This window comes from Meles meles, chromosome 9, assembly GCF_922984935.1.
Source record: "Meles meles chromosome 9, mMelMel3.1 paternal haplotype, whole genome shotgun sequence".
Lineage (NCBI taxonomy): Eukaryota > Metazoa > Chordata > Mammalia > Carnivora > Mustelidae > Meles > Meles meles.
This window is the reverse complement of record NC_060074.1, coordinates 14,952,841-14,969,607: the sequence shown is the minus strand read 5'-3', so window position 1 is coordinate 14,969,607 and position 16,767 is coordinate 14,952,841. Positions and strand designations below refer to the sequence as shown.

Sequence of the window (16,767 nt, the reverse complement as noted above, 5' to 3'; positions counted from 1 at the left end):
TCTGTTGGCCATCTGCATGTCTTCTTTGGAAAAATGTCTCTTCAGGTTCTCTGACCATTTTTTTTTTTTTTTTTAAGATTTTATTTATTTATTTGACACACAGAGAGAGATCACAAGTAGGCAGAGAGCGGGGGAAGCAGGCTCCATGCTGAGCAGAGAGCCCGATGCGGGACTCGATCTTAGGACCCTGAGATCATGACCTGAGCCGAAGGCAGGGGCTTAACCCACTGAGCCACCCAGGTGCCCCTCTCTGACCATTTTTAAAATCAGATTCTTTTCTTTGGTGTTGAGTTATACAAATTTTTCATATATTTTGTATATTAACCCCTTATTGGATATATCACTTGCAAATACCTTCTCCCACTGAGTAGGCTGCTTTTTTGTTTTGTTGACGGTTTCCTCAACTGTGCAAAGTGAAGATTTGCATACATACTCTTAACTACTATTTTAAAAAAACCACACATTAGTCTCTTAATATTTCAAATAGAAGAGATCACTAAAACAATTTTTAAATGTAGTCTTTCTCATGACCAAAATACCACATAAAAACCCCTATTAACGTTTTTTTTTTTTTTTTTAATTTTACTTATTTATTTGACAGAGAGAGAGACAGATCACAGGTAGGCAGGGAGGCAGAGAGAGGAGGAAGCAGGATCTCCGAGGAGCAGAGAGCCCGATGTGGGGCTCGATCCCAGGACCCTGGGATCATGACCTGAGCCGAAGGCAGAGGCTTTAACCCACTGAGCCACCCCGGCGCCCCTAAAAACCCCTATTAAATGATACTCTCCATCAATGGAATGTAAGATAAAAAGTATTGGCTCATACCTTCATAACTACAGTAATAGAAAACATTCAGTGCTTCCACTGCAGCTGGCCCCCTCTGTTTGTAGCCAAAAATCAGATCTATCCATTCATGAAGATGAGCAGAAACATATTCAGACTCCTAGAAAAAGAACAAATAATATAGAGATACCTTCCAACTACAATGTAATCACTGGTCCTTTAAAAAAGTAAGAGAAAATTAACAATTTCCACACACAAATCTTATCACTGTAAATAAAATTATTCCAAAATCATGTTAAACATTTAATTAGTATCTATCACATATTTTGAATACATTCTATTTAGTATAATGTAGACATACTTATTAATATTTAATAATACATATATACTTCTCAACTAATGGCTAAGAAAATAACTCAATAGCCTAAATATCAACAACAAAAAACTTAATGATGGCTATGAATATGTATTTGCTGTGAAATTTCCATTGAAATAGCTTTCTAGAAATTCAATTCAAAGAAACAAAACAGTTGGTGTTGATTAAAGGTGGCTGAAAATCACTCCCTCCAACCGAGCCAATCTGACATCATGGCACTAAGAAGGTGGACTGTGTGGCAGGCAGAGGCTTGAAGGACCTCCTGAAGCCTGTTAGTTACGCTTTGGAAGACAGTATGGAAATTGTTATTGAGACAGGAGAAAATCTAACTCAAAGATAGGAAGAGTACCTAATCAACTCATGAATCTGGGGATAGATTTTTTTTGTAGTATTAGATTCTGGTGTACAACATAGTTTTTTAACACTTCCATACAGTGGGTGGGGGGATGGGTTAAATAGATGATGGGGATTAAGGAGTGCATTTGTTGTTATCTGGGGTGTTATCTGGGGATGGAGATTTTCATGCTAATTGGTTTTTTTAGCTGCCTGTGACAAAGCGTGGAAGGAGTAAGATGAATTTAAAAAAAATAACTATTCATGGGGTGCCTGGGTGGCTCAGTGGGTTCACTGTCTTCCTTCAGCTCAGGTCAGGATCCCAGGTGGTGGGATGGAGTTCTGCATTGGGCTCCCTCCTCAGAGGGGAGCCTGTTTCTCCCTCTCCTCCCTGCTCATGCTATCTCTGTCTCACCCTCTCTCAAATAAGTAGATAAAATCCTAAAAATAAAATAAAATAAATTAAAAAAATTCAGGTTTTAAGCATAATTTAAAAAAAATATAAAGGAGCAGGTCTTGCTGGATTCCAATTAAAATTATTTCATTCCCTGGATACTAGAGAGCAGAGTCTTTAATTGAGAAATGGCCAAGGTCAGTGATCAAATCAAGAGAGTCACTAGTAAAATACGGCCTTAGGTGAAAGTTTAGTTCAAGACTGTGGCTGTGAAGCAATGTGCTGAGACTTCAAAGATTTAAGGCTGTGCTGCAGACCCACTCAACTAGAAAATAGAACATTTTTTTTTAAGTTTAAAAAAAATTAACATATATTATTTGTTTCAGGGGTACAGGTGTGTTAAATCGTCAGTCTTACACAGTTCACAGCACTCACCATAGCACATACCCTCCCCAATGTCCATCACCCAGCAGCCTATTCCTCCCCCAACCCCCTCCAGCAACCCTCAGCTTGTTTCCCAAAGTTAAGAGTCTCTTATGGTTTTTCCTCCCTCTCCAGTCCCACCTTGTTTCATTTTTCCCTCCCTCTCCCCACCCCTGCCTTGCCTCTCAAATTCCTCATATCAGAGATCATGATATTTGTCTTTCTCTGATTGACTTATTTCCCTTAGCATAATACCCTCTAGTTCCATCCACACCATTGCAATTGGCAAGATCTCATTTTTTTCTCAATGGCTGCATAGTATTCCACTTCATATATATATAGATAGATATATAGATATAGATATAGTATATATACAATATAGATATAGTATATCTATATCTAAATATAGATATATCTACAATATAGATATATAGATATAGATCTATATCTATATATCTATATATATACACGTATTTTATACACACACACACACACACACACATATATACCACATTTTCTTTATCCATTCATCTAGGCTCTTTCCATAGTTTGGCTACTGTCGACACTGCTGCTATAAACACTGGAGTGCACGTGCCCCTTTGGATCACTGCATTTGTATCTTTGGGGTAAATACCCAGTAGTAGGATTGCTGGGTCATTGGGTAGCTCTATTTTCAACTTTTTGTGGAACCGCCATACTGTTTTCCAGAATGATTGCACCAGCTTGCATTACCACCAACAGCATAGGAGAGTTCCCCTTTCTCCCTAACCTCACCAACATCTGTCATTTCCTGACTGGTTAATTTTAACCATTCTGACTGGTGTGAGGTGGTATCTCACTGTGGTTTTGATTTGTATTTCCCTGATGCTGGGTGATGTAGAGCACTTTTTCATGTGTCTGTTGGCCATTTGGATGTCTTCTTTGCAGAACTGTCTGTTCATGTCTTCTGCCCATTTCTTGACTGGATTATTTGTTCTTTGGGGTGCTCGCTTCGGCAGCACATATACTAATATTTGTTCTTTGGGTGTTGAGTTTGATAAATTCTTTACAAATGTTGGATACTAGCCCTTTATCTGATATGTCATTTGCAAATATCTTCTCCCATTCTGTCAGTTTCCTTTTGGTTTTGTTGACTGTTTCTTTTGCTGTGAAAGCTTTTTATCTTGATGAAGTACAAATAGTTCATTTTTGCCCTTGTTTCCCTCACCTTTGGCAATGTTACTAGGAAGAAGTTGCTGTGTTCTCCTCAAGAATTTTGATGGATTCCTGTCTCACATTGGGGTCTTTCATCCATTTTGAGTCTATTTTTTTTGGATGGTGTAAGGAAATGGTACACTTCTATTCTTCTGTATGTGGCTGTCCAAATTTCCCAACACCATTTGTTGAAGAGACTGGTTTTTTTCCGCTGGACATTCTTTCCTGCTTTGTCGAAGACAGTTGACCATAGAGTTGAGGGTCCATTTCTGGGCTCTCTGTTCCACTGATCTATGTGTCTGTTTTTGTGCCAGTACCATACTGTTTTGATGATTTTGGCTTTGTAATAGAGCTTGAAGTCTGGAATTGTGATGGCACCAACTTTGGCTTTCTTTTTCAACATCCCTTTCACTTATTCGGGGTCTTTTCTGGTTCCATACAAATTTTAGGATTATTTGTTCCATTTCTTTGAAAAAAGTTGATGGTATTTTGATAGAGATGGCATTAAAAGTGTAGATTGCTCTAGGTGGCATAGACATTTTCACAATATTTGTTTCTCCAATCCATGAGCATGGAATGTTTTTCCATTTCTCTGTGTCTTCCTCACAATTTCTTTCATGAGTAGTTTACAGTTTTCTGAGTATAGATCCTTTGCCTCTTTGGTTAGGTTTATTCCTAGGTATCTTATGGTTTTGGGTGCAATTATAAATTTGATCGAGGGGCACCTGGGTCGTTCAGTGGATTAAGCCTCTGCCTTCAGCTCAGGTCATGATCTCAGGGTCCTGGGATAGAGCCCCATATTAGGCTCTCTGCTCGGCAGGGAGCCTGCTTCCCCCTCTCTCTCTGCCTGTCTCTCTGATTACCTGTGACCTCTCTCCCTCTGTCAAATAAATAAATAATCTTAAAATAAATAAACAAATAAATTTGGTCGATTCCTTAATTTCTCTTTCTTCTGTCTTGCTGTTGGTGTATAGAAATGCAACTGATTTCTGTGCACTGATTTTATGTCCTAACACTTTACTGAATTCCTGTATGAGTTCTAGAACTTTTGGGGTGGATTCTTTGGGTTTTCCACATAAAGTATCATATTATTTGCAAAGAGTGAGAGTTTGACTTCTTCTTTGCAGATTTGGATGCCTTTTATTTCTTTTTGTTGTCTGACTGCTGAGGCTAGGACTTCTAGTACTATGTTGAATAGCGGTGGTGATAATGGAAATCCCTGCTGTGTTGCAGACCTTCGGGGAAAAGCTCTCAGTTTTTCCCCATTGAGAATGATATTCACTGTGGGTTTTTCATAGATGGCTTTTATGATATTGAGGTATGTATCCTCTATACCTACTATCTATTCCCTTTAGAGTTTTGATCAAGAAAGGATGCTGTACTTCGTCAAATGCTTTTTCAGCATCTACTGAGAATTTAACATATGGCTCTTGTTCTTTCTTTTCTTAATGTATTGTATCACACTGGTTGATCTGCTGATGTTCAACCAACCTTGCAGCCCAGGAATAAATCCCACTTAGTCGTGGTGAATAATCCTTTTAATGTACTGTTGGATCCTATTGCCTAGTACTTTGGTGAGAACAGAAAACAGAACATCTTAATTTTCCCACAGAAGCCTCCCACTGGACCCACTGTTTTCTAAAGTAATGTGAAATGGTTATTATCCAATAAAGATGATGCATAAGAAATTCATAAAATTTTATTTTTTTATTAAGTCTTTTCTTTTTTAGGTTTTATTTATTTATTTATTTGACAGAGAGACAGCACAAGCAGGGAGAAAGGCAGGCAGAGGGAGAGGGAGAAGCAGGCTCCCCACTGAGCAGGGAGCCCGACGTGGGGCTCAATCCCAGGACCCCAGGATCATGCCCAAGCTGAAGGCAGCAGCTTACCTGACTGAGCCACCCAGGTGTCTCTATTTTATTTTTTTAAAGATTTTATTCATTTACCTGACAGACAGAGAGCACAGAAGGCAAAGTGGTGTCAGGCAAAGGGAGAGGGAGAAGCAGGCTCTCTACTGAGCATGGAGCCTGATGCAGGGCTCAATCCCAGGGTCCTGGGATCATGACCTGAGCTGAAGGCAGATGCTTTGACGGAGCCACCCAAGCGCCCTGCAACCCATAAAATTTTAAAAGATACTGTTATTAGTTCAGACTGAAAGAGGCACAAACTGTTCAAAAAAGATGAGATCTTCGGCTTCCAGTTTACTGTGGTTAAGAGGTTGACAAAGATACTCATGAAAACATTTTTTTTAAATGCAGAATAAGAATGTAAATTTTTTTTTATATGTAAAAGAATGACTCAAAGCAGGAAGCTAAGAGCCAAAGGGTAAAACAAAATAGCCATGGAGAACCACTCTGAGGGAATAGGACTGGGCCCTAATGAAGGAACTGAAAACTTGTCCCTGCTGGAATTCTGAGTTGTAATCCAGTTACTGCTAGGTACCTCTTGTTTTTCTCTCCCACCTTTTTAAATTAAATTCTACGCCCAATGTGGGGCTCAAACTCATAAGCCAGTAGATCAAGAGTCACATGCTCTAGGGATTGAGCTAGCCAGGCACCCCTTCTAATTTCTCTTTTAAATGAGAATGTCTACGATAGTTCTTCTGTCTTTGTCATGCCACTGTTATTACGTGGGGACAGAGAGCCTGTCTCTCTACTCTACAGTCTTCAGATGCAAGAGCAGACAAGCCTGAGTAGTTTTATGCCCACATGCACTTGATTTAGATTACTGACAAGATTCTGGACTTCAGACCTCATGCCTTAATGCAGGGATCAGTAAACTACTTACAGCTTGTGGCCCAAATTTTACTAGCTTGAGATTGGTAGAGTAGTACATAAAAGCCCATCCATTTTCTTTTGCATTACAGTGGCAGAATTTCGACAAAGACCTTAAAGCCAGTGAAAATATTTACTGTCTGGTCCTCTACAGAAAAAGTTTGCAGATTCCTGACTTAAAGGTCACTGACATGAGATTTTGGGAAGATCTTGAGAGGAAGTACATACATTGTGCATGCAGAAGGAATGCAAATAATTTGTAATCAGAGAGCAGACTGTGTGTGGAGGATTAAAGACGGTTGCAAATTCTTTTTCCCCTCCCAGCAGAGAGATGGAGCTTACCTTCCCTCCTCTTGAATCTGCACTGATCCTATTACTGACTCTGACAAGGTGACAGAAGTGCGGTGACCATTCACAGCCTTAAGCTGTAAGAAAGCATGGAAGCTTCCAATTTTGTACTCCTTCCTGAGCTGCAGACAGGTGCATGTCTGGCTACCTAGCTAGAGCGACCACATGAATAGGAGATATCCTGAGATTACATGGGAAGGAAGAAAAGCCCAGCATCCCAGTGTCTCTCAATGCATATGACTCCATCTCAGCTGCTATGACTGCAAGGGCATGAGAACCTTGCAAGATGAGAACTTTTCAAGCAAGATGAGAACTTTTCAGTTGAGACCAGTCAACTCACAGAACTGTGAGAGATAATAAAATGACTGTATTTTAAGCCACTGAAACAGAGGCTTCCAACACATTAATACAAGGAGCATGTCTTCCTAAAAGCCTAGACCCCAAATTCATATCATAGATACAGAGGAATGCATCTGAGAAGGTCCTGGCTAGCCAATAAGGAACAGATTTTTTTTTTAGTTGCTTAATTTTTTTTTTCCAATTCCTTATTCATTCATAGTGCTATTGCTTACAAATATTATGATCTAATTCTGAACTTTATAAATCTGACATACTATATACTAATGACATGGAATGTCTCCAAGTACTGGCCTAATTAGCTTCAGACTCTGAGACATTTCAGTTTAGACAGAGAACTTAGTGGACTATTGTGGGGGAAAAAAGCATCATTTACAAGATGACATAATATCAGTGCTTAACTCTCACAACTCTTTAAATCCCAAACTAGAAATTCAGCTAAAAACTAACATTTTTTAAAGTGGAATTTAGGATTTAGCAGTCATATTAAAAACTTACTGAAATTCTTCAGAGAAAACAAAAGTGTACTCATCCTTTTTTTTTTTTTAAAGATTTTATTTATTTATTTATTTGAGAGAGAGAGAAAGAGCACAAGCACAAGCTGGGGGAGGAGAAAAGAGGAGGGAGAGAGACTCTCAAGCAATCTCCACACTGAGCATGCATCTTAACAAGGGGCTTGCTCCCAAGACCCCAAGATCATGACCTGAGCTGAAACCAAGTTGGACACTTAACCGACTGAGTCACCTAGGAGTCCCTCATCCTTGTTAGATCTGAAACAAATGTGGGAACTGCAAAACACCAAATGACACCAGCTTGGTGGATGGAATAGCTTAAAATACAACAGGTGGTTATCTTATAGAACTAAATACACACACACACACACATACATATATATATATATATATATTTTTTGCTATATATCCACAGGACTATACCGTATTCTTACTGTATCAGAAGATTCATAACCTCAAAATAAATTACATTATACTCTCCACAACAGTATACATAAGAAATGACAAATTAAAAAATAATTAATAAAAAAATAATTAATAGCTAGATATACATTAGTCTATTCTCTAGAGAACACATGCATCTCTATCTTAGTAACCTAAGAACTAAACATGAAAATCTTACCAGAGCTTTCCTATGTTTATAGATGAAATCTTCAGCTGACTTAGCCCATTTGGGGAGAATGACGTCATTTACTACTTCTTTGGAAACTTGCAGACAACCCAAGTTAAATTCTAAGACAAGTAAAAGATAAATGCATCAAGTCATTTTAGATTTAAATAAATCAAGTAAAACAGATATAAGGGTACAATTCTTAGCAAAACTGAGACTTCTTCTCTAATAGGTGAGAACCAAGTTCCCTTCTTAAAAATAATTCTTTTCATATTGAAAAGATTAAACACAGTTGATTAAACACAGGTAAATGAAAAAAAATTTTACCAGTTGATTAAACACAGGTAAATGAAAAAAAAATACTTCTAAATTAGTTATTATAAAGTAAATCAGATTAACAACTGATTTTTGGTTGAGAAGCAGGGGACACTATAGATATGACCAAAACCTTAATCTAAACAAAAATGCAATATTCAGTATTCTGACATTAAAAATAATTAATATAGTCCCTGTAATGGTTAATTTACAAAATACAGCTCCTTAGCGCTTTTTGGTGTAACTTATACTTCAAATACACTCAAAGGAAATGTTGTATTTGTCGTAATGAAAAAATATGTATTTGTGTAGCCCTCTTCTAAGTAATACTGACATAAAGATTTTCTCATATAGTTAAAAAACAGTACTTTCACAAAACTATCCCAAAGATGAGGTTTTCTTGTTTATATAGCATGAAAAGAGAAAAGTGTTCACATAAAAGATCTTCATAAAAGAATCTACCCTAAAATATCAGTGTGTCCCAAAGCTGGAAAGAGGTTTGAATGTCATAAAATGACAGGATGCACAGGGCCTGTGGCTTTGTTAACCCAACTACTGTGTAACAGACATTGTTGCCAACCTGCTAGCCATCCCTCCTTATTTGGTAACAGAACCTTGATTTTATTCAAGTATCCATCCTTGTGCTTTATTTTATGCCTATAGCAGGCTGACTGATGTAAGCACAATAAGGAGAGCTTACAAGAAAGGATTTCTCACTCTTAAGAAATGACACAAAGAATTAACAATCCACTTCTAAGACACTATTGTATCTGCCTATGAAGCCTAGAAATGCTTCAGTCATTTGTAACCATGAGAGGGACTAGCCAAGGACAAAGCCCAAACACTTGGAACAGCAGAAGAAAATACAGGAAGAACTTGGCTTTGATGATATTGTTAAGCTACCTGGATACTACCATACCTTACTTAGGGCTTTCACTGTGGAAAACACTAAAATTTTCTTGCACAATTTTGAGTTAGTTTTACTAATATTTGTTTTACTCATTAATATTAAAATTTATTGACATTCTAAGAAATGTACTTTGCTTTCTCCCCACCTAACTCATTTCAAACAAAGAAGCAATATACAATTAGAAAAGGAAGCCAAAAGGACACTAGTTCAAGACAGCAACTTGCTCTAGAGAACATCAGAAATTGTCAAGCTAAGAGTATCTTAACTTCTGTGTCCAAATTTAATCTGCTCATCCTCCTAGCCCGGATACCCTGTTTTGGCAGTTCCAGTCCTATGGCTAGGAGTCTAGAATCAGAGTCCGTCAAAAGATTTATTTGATTTTCTGAAAGTGACCAATTTTAATACCTTACTCTGAGAAATCAGGTGCCCTGCCTCCAACAGCATGTCCCAGAGTGCATGATCAGAGGACACAAAGCCCAGGATATGTTCTCCCTAATGTGGCAAACAACTCTACTACAGAAGCAAAGGGTCAAACATTAACACTTCATACTAGGGGAAGAAAAGGAAGTTGGTAATGGTCCTTTGACACTGTAATTTTCCTTAAGAACCCCAGTAGTAACAATCTTCTCATTTTCTTACTGTGCTTAAAAGGAAATCTAAAATTCCTTCATAGAGGAAGTATTTGGATTTTTTTTTTTAAAGATTTTTTGTTTATTTATTTATTTGACAGAGAGAGAGAGAGATCACAAGTAGGCAGAGAGGCAGGCAGAGAGAGAGGAGGAAGCAGGCTCCCTGCTGAGCAGAGAGCCCGATGTGGGGCTCGATCCCAGGACCCTGGAATCATGACCTGAGCTGAAGGCAGAGGCTTTAACCCACTGAGCCACCCAGGCGCCCGTATTTGGATATTTTTAAAGACTGTCTTTGGCTCCATGATGCGCTACTTCAAAAACATATGATTTTTCAAATATTGTGGTAACTTACACCTTGTCATTAATTTCAATTTGCCTCCTCTCTTCTGCTCTAAACCAGGAATCAGCCAACTTTTTCCATAAAGTGTCAAAGAATGAATATTTTTTGCTGTGTGAGCCCAATGGTCTCTGTTGCAACTACTCAAATAAGCTGTTATTCTATGAAAGCAGCCACAATCTACATGTAGATGAACTGGTTTGGCTGTGTTCCAACAAAATTTTATTTATGAACAAATGAGTCTACCCTGTGGATCTGACCCATGACCTACAGGCTGCAAACCCCTGGTTTAAATCCTCATCTTATCTAACTCAAGTACTTTTTTTTTCTTTCCCACCCATAACTCAAACACTTTTAGCCTAAGTGGCTAGCTATATGGCTGAAATAGCATATGGCCATTTCTGCATTTTTGCATTGGGTTCTAGAAAACCCAATACTCTGATAAATTCTCTCACCAATTCAAATATGACTCATTTATCATGGTTCACCAAAGCACTTCCCTGGAAAAGTAAGACTACATCTGGACATCAGTCAAACCCTATCTATGAATAACAGACAGAATGAACCTTAAGTAATCTACAGAATATCATAAAAATTTCCTGAAAGGTATTTTTCAGGATCCTTCACTGGGACCCATTGAGTCAAAATTCTTAATCTCTCATTTCTTACGATTTTGATTTTCCAAAAACTCTGGGAAATAGAAGAATTCAGGAATAAGCTCCTTCACATCATATGCATTGTCCATGAGGGCCTGCCAGGTGGCAGGGATGGAATGGAACTGTCGATCTGCACAGTCAAACCTGCAAGTGGAGATTGACAGAGAAGAATGAGTAAATTTCAGAGCAACAATAGCCATGAAACAAGTCTTACACTCCCTTCAGGTTCCTAATGATTAGAGCTTCTCTTTCATTCACCTTTCTCTTAATGGCTAAAAACACAATTTGGGAGGCACCTAGGTGGCTCAGTCAGTTTAAGTGTCTGCCCTTGGCTCAGGTCATGATCCCAGGGGGATCAGGTCCCACATCAGGTTCCCTATTCAGCGGGAGCCTACTTCTCCCTCTCCTATTCCCGTTTGTGCTCTCCCTCTCTCTGTCAAATAAATAAATAAAATCTTTTAAATTAAATTAAATTAAATTAAAATACAATTTGTTTTTCGTTCTTATGATAATATACGTTCATATGATAATCTTTCATATTTTGTTGCCAGGAACTAAATACAACTTTTTTAAAAAAGTTTTTTATCTATTTATTTGAGAGAGAGAGAGAGAGCGTGAGAGTGCAGTGAATGGCAATAGGGGACAGTGAGGGCAGAGGGAGAGGAAGAAGCAGGCTCCCGGCTGAGCAGGGAACCCTATGCAGGGCTCAATCCCAGGACCTGGGAACATGACCCAAGCCGAAGGCAGACACTTAAGCTATGGAGCCACCCAGGCACCCCTCACTTTAACTTTAATCACTAGTATCATTTTAGTTAGAAAAGCTGAAAACCAAATCACACTGGAGAAAATTTTTAAGTAATTAAATGTAAACCTAAGAGACTTTTAAAGAAAGGCCTAATTTTTACTGACTAAAATTCATTACAGAGAGTGAATAAACATTATTTGGATATTTTAGATTCACAGAATTTAAATATCATTATTAATATACATGGTTAACAGATCCATAGGAGAGCTGCTGATTTAATCCTCTTTACAAACTCTTCTAAAAACCAGAGGGTGAGTTAGGGAAATGGTTCTTTTTATAATATATATTAAATATTAATATATAAATATATTATATATTAAATATATACTTATATATAAAAATTTTATATTTTTAAAATATTTTTTAATATTTTACATGCATATACTATTATCTGACTTTATTTTTAAGTTCCACCACAGGCCTATGGTAGTTGAAAGAAGCTCAAGTAGTCATACTGCAATTTTATTAAACTGTTTTAACGTATTTTCTATTCACAAAAAGCATAAACCCCCATTTTTAATCTCCTTTGATACTGTTTTCCTGGATTTACTTAGTAACACCTACCAATCTAGGTTTGAGGTAGAGCTGAACTTGGCAGAATTCTGAATTTAATTACGGTCAATGATTGGGTCATCAATAAAGTCTAATAATGGTGTATCCAAATTCAAGGATATGTAGTTTTAATGGTAGAATTTTTTGTTTGGGTAAGGGAGAACAGCTTTACTGAGATATAATTCACGTACAATTCATAATTCAATGGTTTTCAATATATTCATGAGTTGTACAACAATTACCACAATCAATTTTGAACATCCATCACTCCTAAAAGAAACCTTGTATCTGTTAGCAGTTAACTCTCTATCCACCCTATCTCAACTCTGGCAACTGCGAATCTACTTTCTGTCTCTATGGGACACTGCGTGTAAATCATACAGCATGTGGCTTTTGATGTCTGGCTTATTACATTTTCGAGGATCATTCATGTTGCAACATGTATCTTTCATTCCGTTTATCTACTCATGGCCAAGTAATATTCCCTCATATGGATATACCACATTTTATTTATTCCTTTATCACCTGACAGACAAACAACCTTCGGGCTGTTTTTACTTTTTGGCTATTACAAATAATGCTACTATGTACACCCGTATATAAGTTTTTGTGTGAACATATGTTTTCAATAATTTTGGGTGTATAGCTACGAATGGAATACTAGGTCAGGATAATTTTATGTTTAACCCTTTGAAGAACTTTGAAGAACTGCCAAACTGTTTTCCACAGAGGCTACAGCATCTTTCATTTCCACAGGCAGTACGTAAGGGTTCTAGCTTCTCAGCATGTGCATCAACACTAGGTATTACCTGCCTTTTTTATTATAGCCATCCTTGGAGGTGTGAAGAGGTTATCTCAATTTGGTTTTGATTTGAATTTCCCTGATGACTAAGGATATTCAGCATCTTTTCATATGTTTCTTGGACATTTGTATATCTTCTTTGGAGAAATGTCCATTCAGATCCTTTGTTCAGTTTTTAATTGGGTTATTTGTCTATCATTGCACTGTAAAGGTTATTGTATTGTTGACTTCAAGTCCCTTATCAGATATACAACCTACAAATATTTTCCTCCCCTGAAGGGGTTGTCCTTTTCCATTCTTGATGGAGTCTTTTGAAGCAGAGAATCTATTTCTGAAACCTTGTAGTAAAATGACTAATTGTTAAAATCATTAAAAGCTGAAAAGACCCAGTTATACCTTAATGGGGAGAAAACTACCTGCTATCATGTGTATGTAACATTTGGAGATGGTTAATGTGATCACAGGGACAGTCTCTTCTTGAAAGCCAAGGCTTAGTGCACTAAAGATAGGAGTAAGGTTAATTTTGAGAGATAGAAACTATATGTCTAGAGAATAGAATAGGCAATGTATACATAGCTCGATTGGGTGCATAGAAAAGGTGAAATAGTAATGTTAAAGAATAAGGCAATACGGAGATAAAATGTAAGTAAGTAGGAAGCTATAGAATAGATACATTGGAAAACCGAGTATTCATAAAGAAGTTTGTTTCTTTAAGATTATCAGGAAAGTGTAAACATAATATATTATAATTCTGAGGTAATGTGATAATACAATGGAATCATAGACCTGTGTGGGTTATGTAAGAGCCCCTCATTCCTCTTCATTTTTATTCTTTAATAAATATTTTAAAGAGGACCACACAGGCATTGGTTAGGTTTAAATCTCTGGTAGATGTCATGGATCTAGGTCTACATCAGTTCAAACTCTTGGTCTCTGGCAGGTACCTAAAACCAGTAAGAATCACAAAGCTACATTAGATAACCGTAAAAAGGAATTCTCCTTAAAGGTCATTTGTGTAAGTCAGTTGGAGTGACTTATTCTCAAACTAGTTTGGCTGTTTTTATTTAGAGGCTATTAAATGAATTAATCTAACAGAGGAGACTAAAACTGATAAGGCCCTGTTATATAATACATGACCCGAAGGCAAAGAGTTTTCAAGGCTAACATGTAGTCTTGAGAAAATAGCTTATTTACCCAAAACATACCTTCCACTCTGAAGCTGGATGTGGAGGGTGGTGAATGGTTCTGTACGAATAAGGTAGTGCATAACCCCAGCAGAATTTGAATAGTGAGTACCATAATGAAATTTATCAATAGTTCCCATGGGATCCTCAAAATTTTCATATCTGAAAAAAGAAACTCAACTTTTATAACCATAATAGCAATATTAAATTAGGACATAATAGTGCATTGCTAAAAACATAGTTTTAAGAAGTCCTTATTAATATTCATTATTTACATATTCATATTATCATACCAAGTTAATAAATGAAAAAAAAATTCATTAATACTTTATCTGAATGTAGTATCACTAGAAACAGAAATACTGTGTTTCATATTATGCAATAATACATATTCACTGTAGATAAATTAGAAAACACAGAGTACGAAAAAAGGAGAAACTTAAAATCAAGCACAGAGATAATTAACATTAACATTTTGATGAAAATCTGTCACCCTTAATGTGTAAGTTAGTACACAAATGTATTTCAATGTAAAAGTGCTACACACAGTACAGTGTTCACAACCCATTTTTTCATTTAGCAGTTTTCTATTTGTCTTTCCAAATGACAGAACAGTCCACTTTTTAACAGCACCTGGTATTTAGAACAGCAACATATACGAATGGATGACAATTTAACTATTCCTTTAGTTTTGGATATAAAGGGTTATTTGATTTTTCTGCTTCCATAAGCAATGTGATAATGAGACATCCTTTTGTGGACAAGATAATGGAAGAAAATATGGAGGTCAGTCAAGAATTGTGGAAATGAATGTCTATTAATTAAAGGAAAAAGAAGGTTGTCTAGGAAGGAAGATGATGGATAGGAAGACCTAAAGTAGATAAAAAGGAAAGGAGAAAAAAAAAAAAAAAAAAGGAAAGGATATATATAGTAATTCTCTAAGCACTAGCAATATGTAATTGTTTTGAATGGTGGTTTGAATATTGCCATCTGAATCAGTGGGTATAAAATCTGAATAAGAAGAGTTTTAGGGGGCGCTTGGGTGGCTCAGTGGGTTAAAGCCTCTGCCTTCAGCTCAGGTCATGATCCCAGGATCCTGAGATCAAGCCCCGCATCAGGCTCTCTGCTCAGCAGGGAGCCTGCCTCCCTCCCTCTCTCTCTGCCTGCCTCTGTCTACTTGTGATCTCTGTCAAATAAATAAATAAATAAATAAATAAATCTTTAAAAAAAATTTTTTTCCCACATTGTCAAAAAAAAAAAAAAGAAGAAGAAGAGTTTTGGAGGAAATAAACACTAAACTTTTCATCCAAAACAGTAATTAGTTCATCGAGTTGAGGCCAATTTCCTTTTATGCAGAAATCATTAACAGTCAGGAGAATAAAAAGCTTTCAGTTCAAAATCATCTCCATCTATGCAAAAACATATACTATTAAAATTTAAAACAGTGTTTCCAGTGGAACAGTATTTTTAAAAGCTTGTTTTTTTGTTATTGTCAGAAAAGTTTGACTAATGGTAGTGAGGTTACATATATACAGAATTCCACTAGTAAATCAAATCAAGTATCAAACACTACAAAGAGTCCTAAGATAGATTTGCAAATAAAATGGAAAAAAAAAGTACTTTCAAATAAATCTACATTATTTGTTTGCAAAATTTTTTTGCACTTAATGTTAAGTCATTACTGACAATTCATCCACAATTTCACATGGAGAAAAAGGGAAATTAAAATTAGATTATTCTTTTACCTGTCAGCAGCTTGCTTTGAAGAAAAAAATTGTAGGACATTCACAGGATAGATCATAAATATATAGAATTATAAAAATTCCTTTCCTTATTAAAAGATAGCAACTTTCTACACATTTCGGTATACTTTATTCACATTATTTGTGAATCATAGGTTAGTATTAATTTTATATCTACCAAAATATTGTATTAAATTAAAGGTATTTTTTCATGTTGATTAGGAGGTTAATAAGTCTAAAATATCTGGGAAGAAAAATTACCCTTCAGCACATAAAAGGTGAAAAGAAATACTAAACAAAATCAATTTAAATTTGGCACAGAAATGAAATTAACTGAATATAGGTAAGATACTTGAGGGATAATCATATATTTTCAAGAAGATACAGTGAAGGGATTATCAGACTGATTACCAAAAATAGTTGTGCATTTAAGAAAAGTAACACTTGGTTGGCCATATTAGAAATCAATGCAAATTCAAAATACTATCAAAACTGATGGGTATCTTTCAAAAGGGATAAAATGCACTTACTTTTCTCGCATGGCTTTGGCATTTTTATCATTAACTACCCCAATTGGTTTGGAAAGATCTCGAAATACAGATGGGTTATTAAGGTCCAACTCTTCTGAAGTATAATCTTGTAAAATCCAGGGAAACTAAAAAAGACCACAATTTACAATTTAGACATTCCTTCCCAGAGAAGTTGTAATATCAAATGTTTATCTAAAGACA

The 16,767-nt window shown here is 36.4% G+C and overlaps 1 protein-coding gene across 2 annotated transcripts in view; it reads right to left on the bottom strand.

The window, feature by feature from the left end:
- The window catches only part of NBEAL1 (neurobeachin like 1), a 181,512-nt gene that overhangs the window by 31,481 nt on the left and 133,264 nt on the right, over positions 1-16,767 (bottom strand). For both annotated transcript variants that reach the window (XM_046018684.1, XM_046018685.1), the window contains 5 exons: positions 16,567-16,691; positions 14,316-14,456; positions 10,965-11,095; positions 8,117-8,226; positions 826-943 (listed from right to left, as the gene is read on the bottom strand). In XM_046018684.1, the coding sequence (XP_045874640.1) occupies positions 826-943; positions 8,117-8,226; positions 10,965-11,095; positions 14,316-14,456; positions 16,567-16,691 (625 nt within the window). The remainder of the gene's footprint in view (positions 1-825; positions 944-8,116; positions 8,227-10,964; positions 11,096-14,315; positions 14,457-16,566; positions 16,692-16,767) is intronic.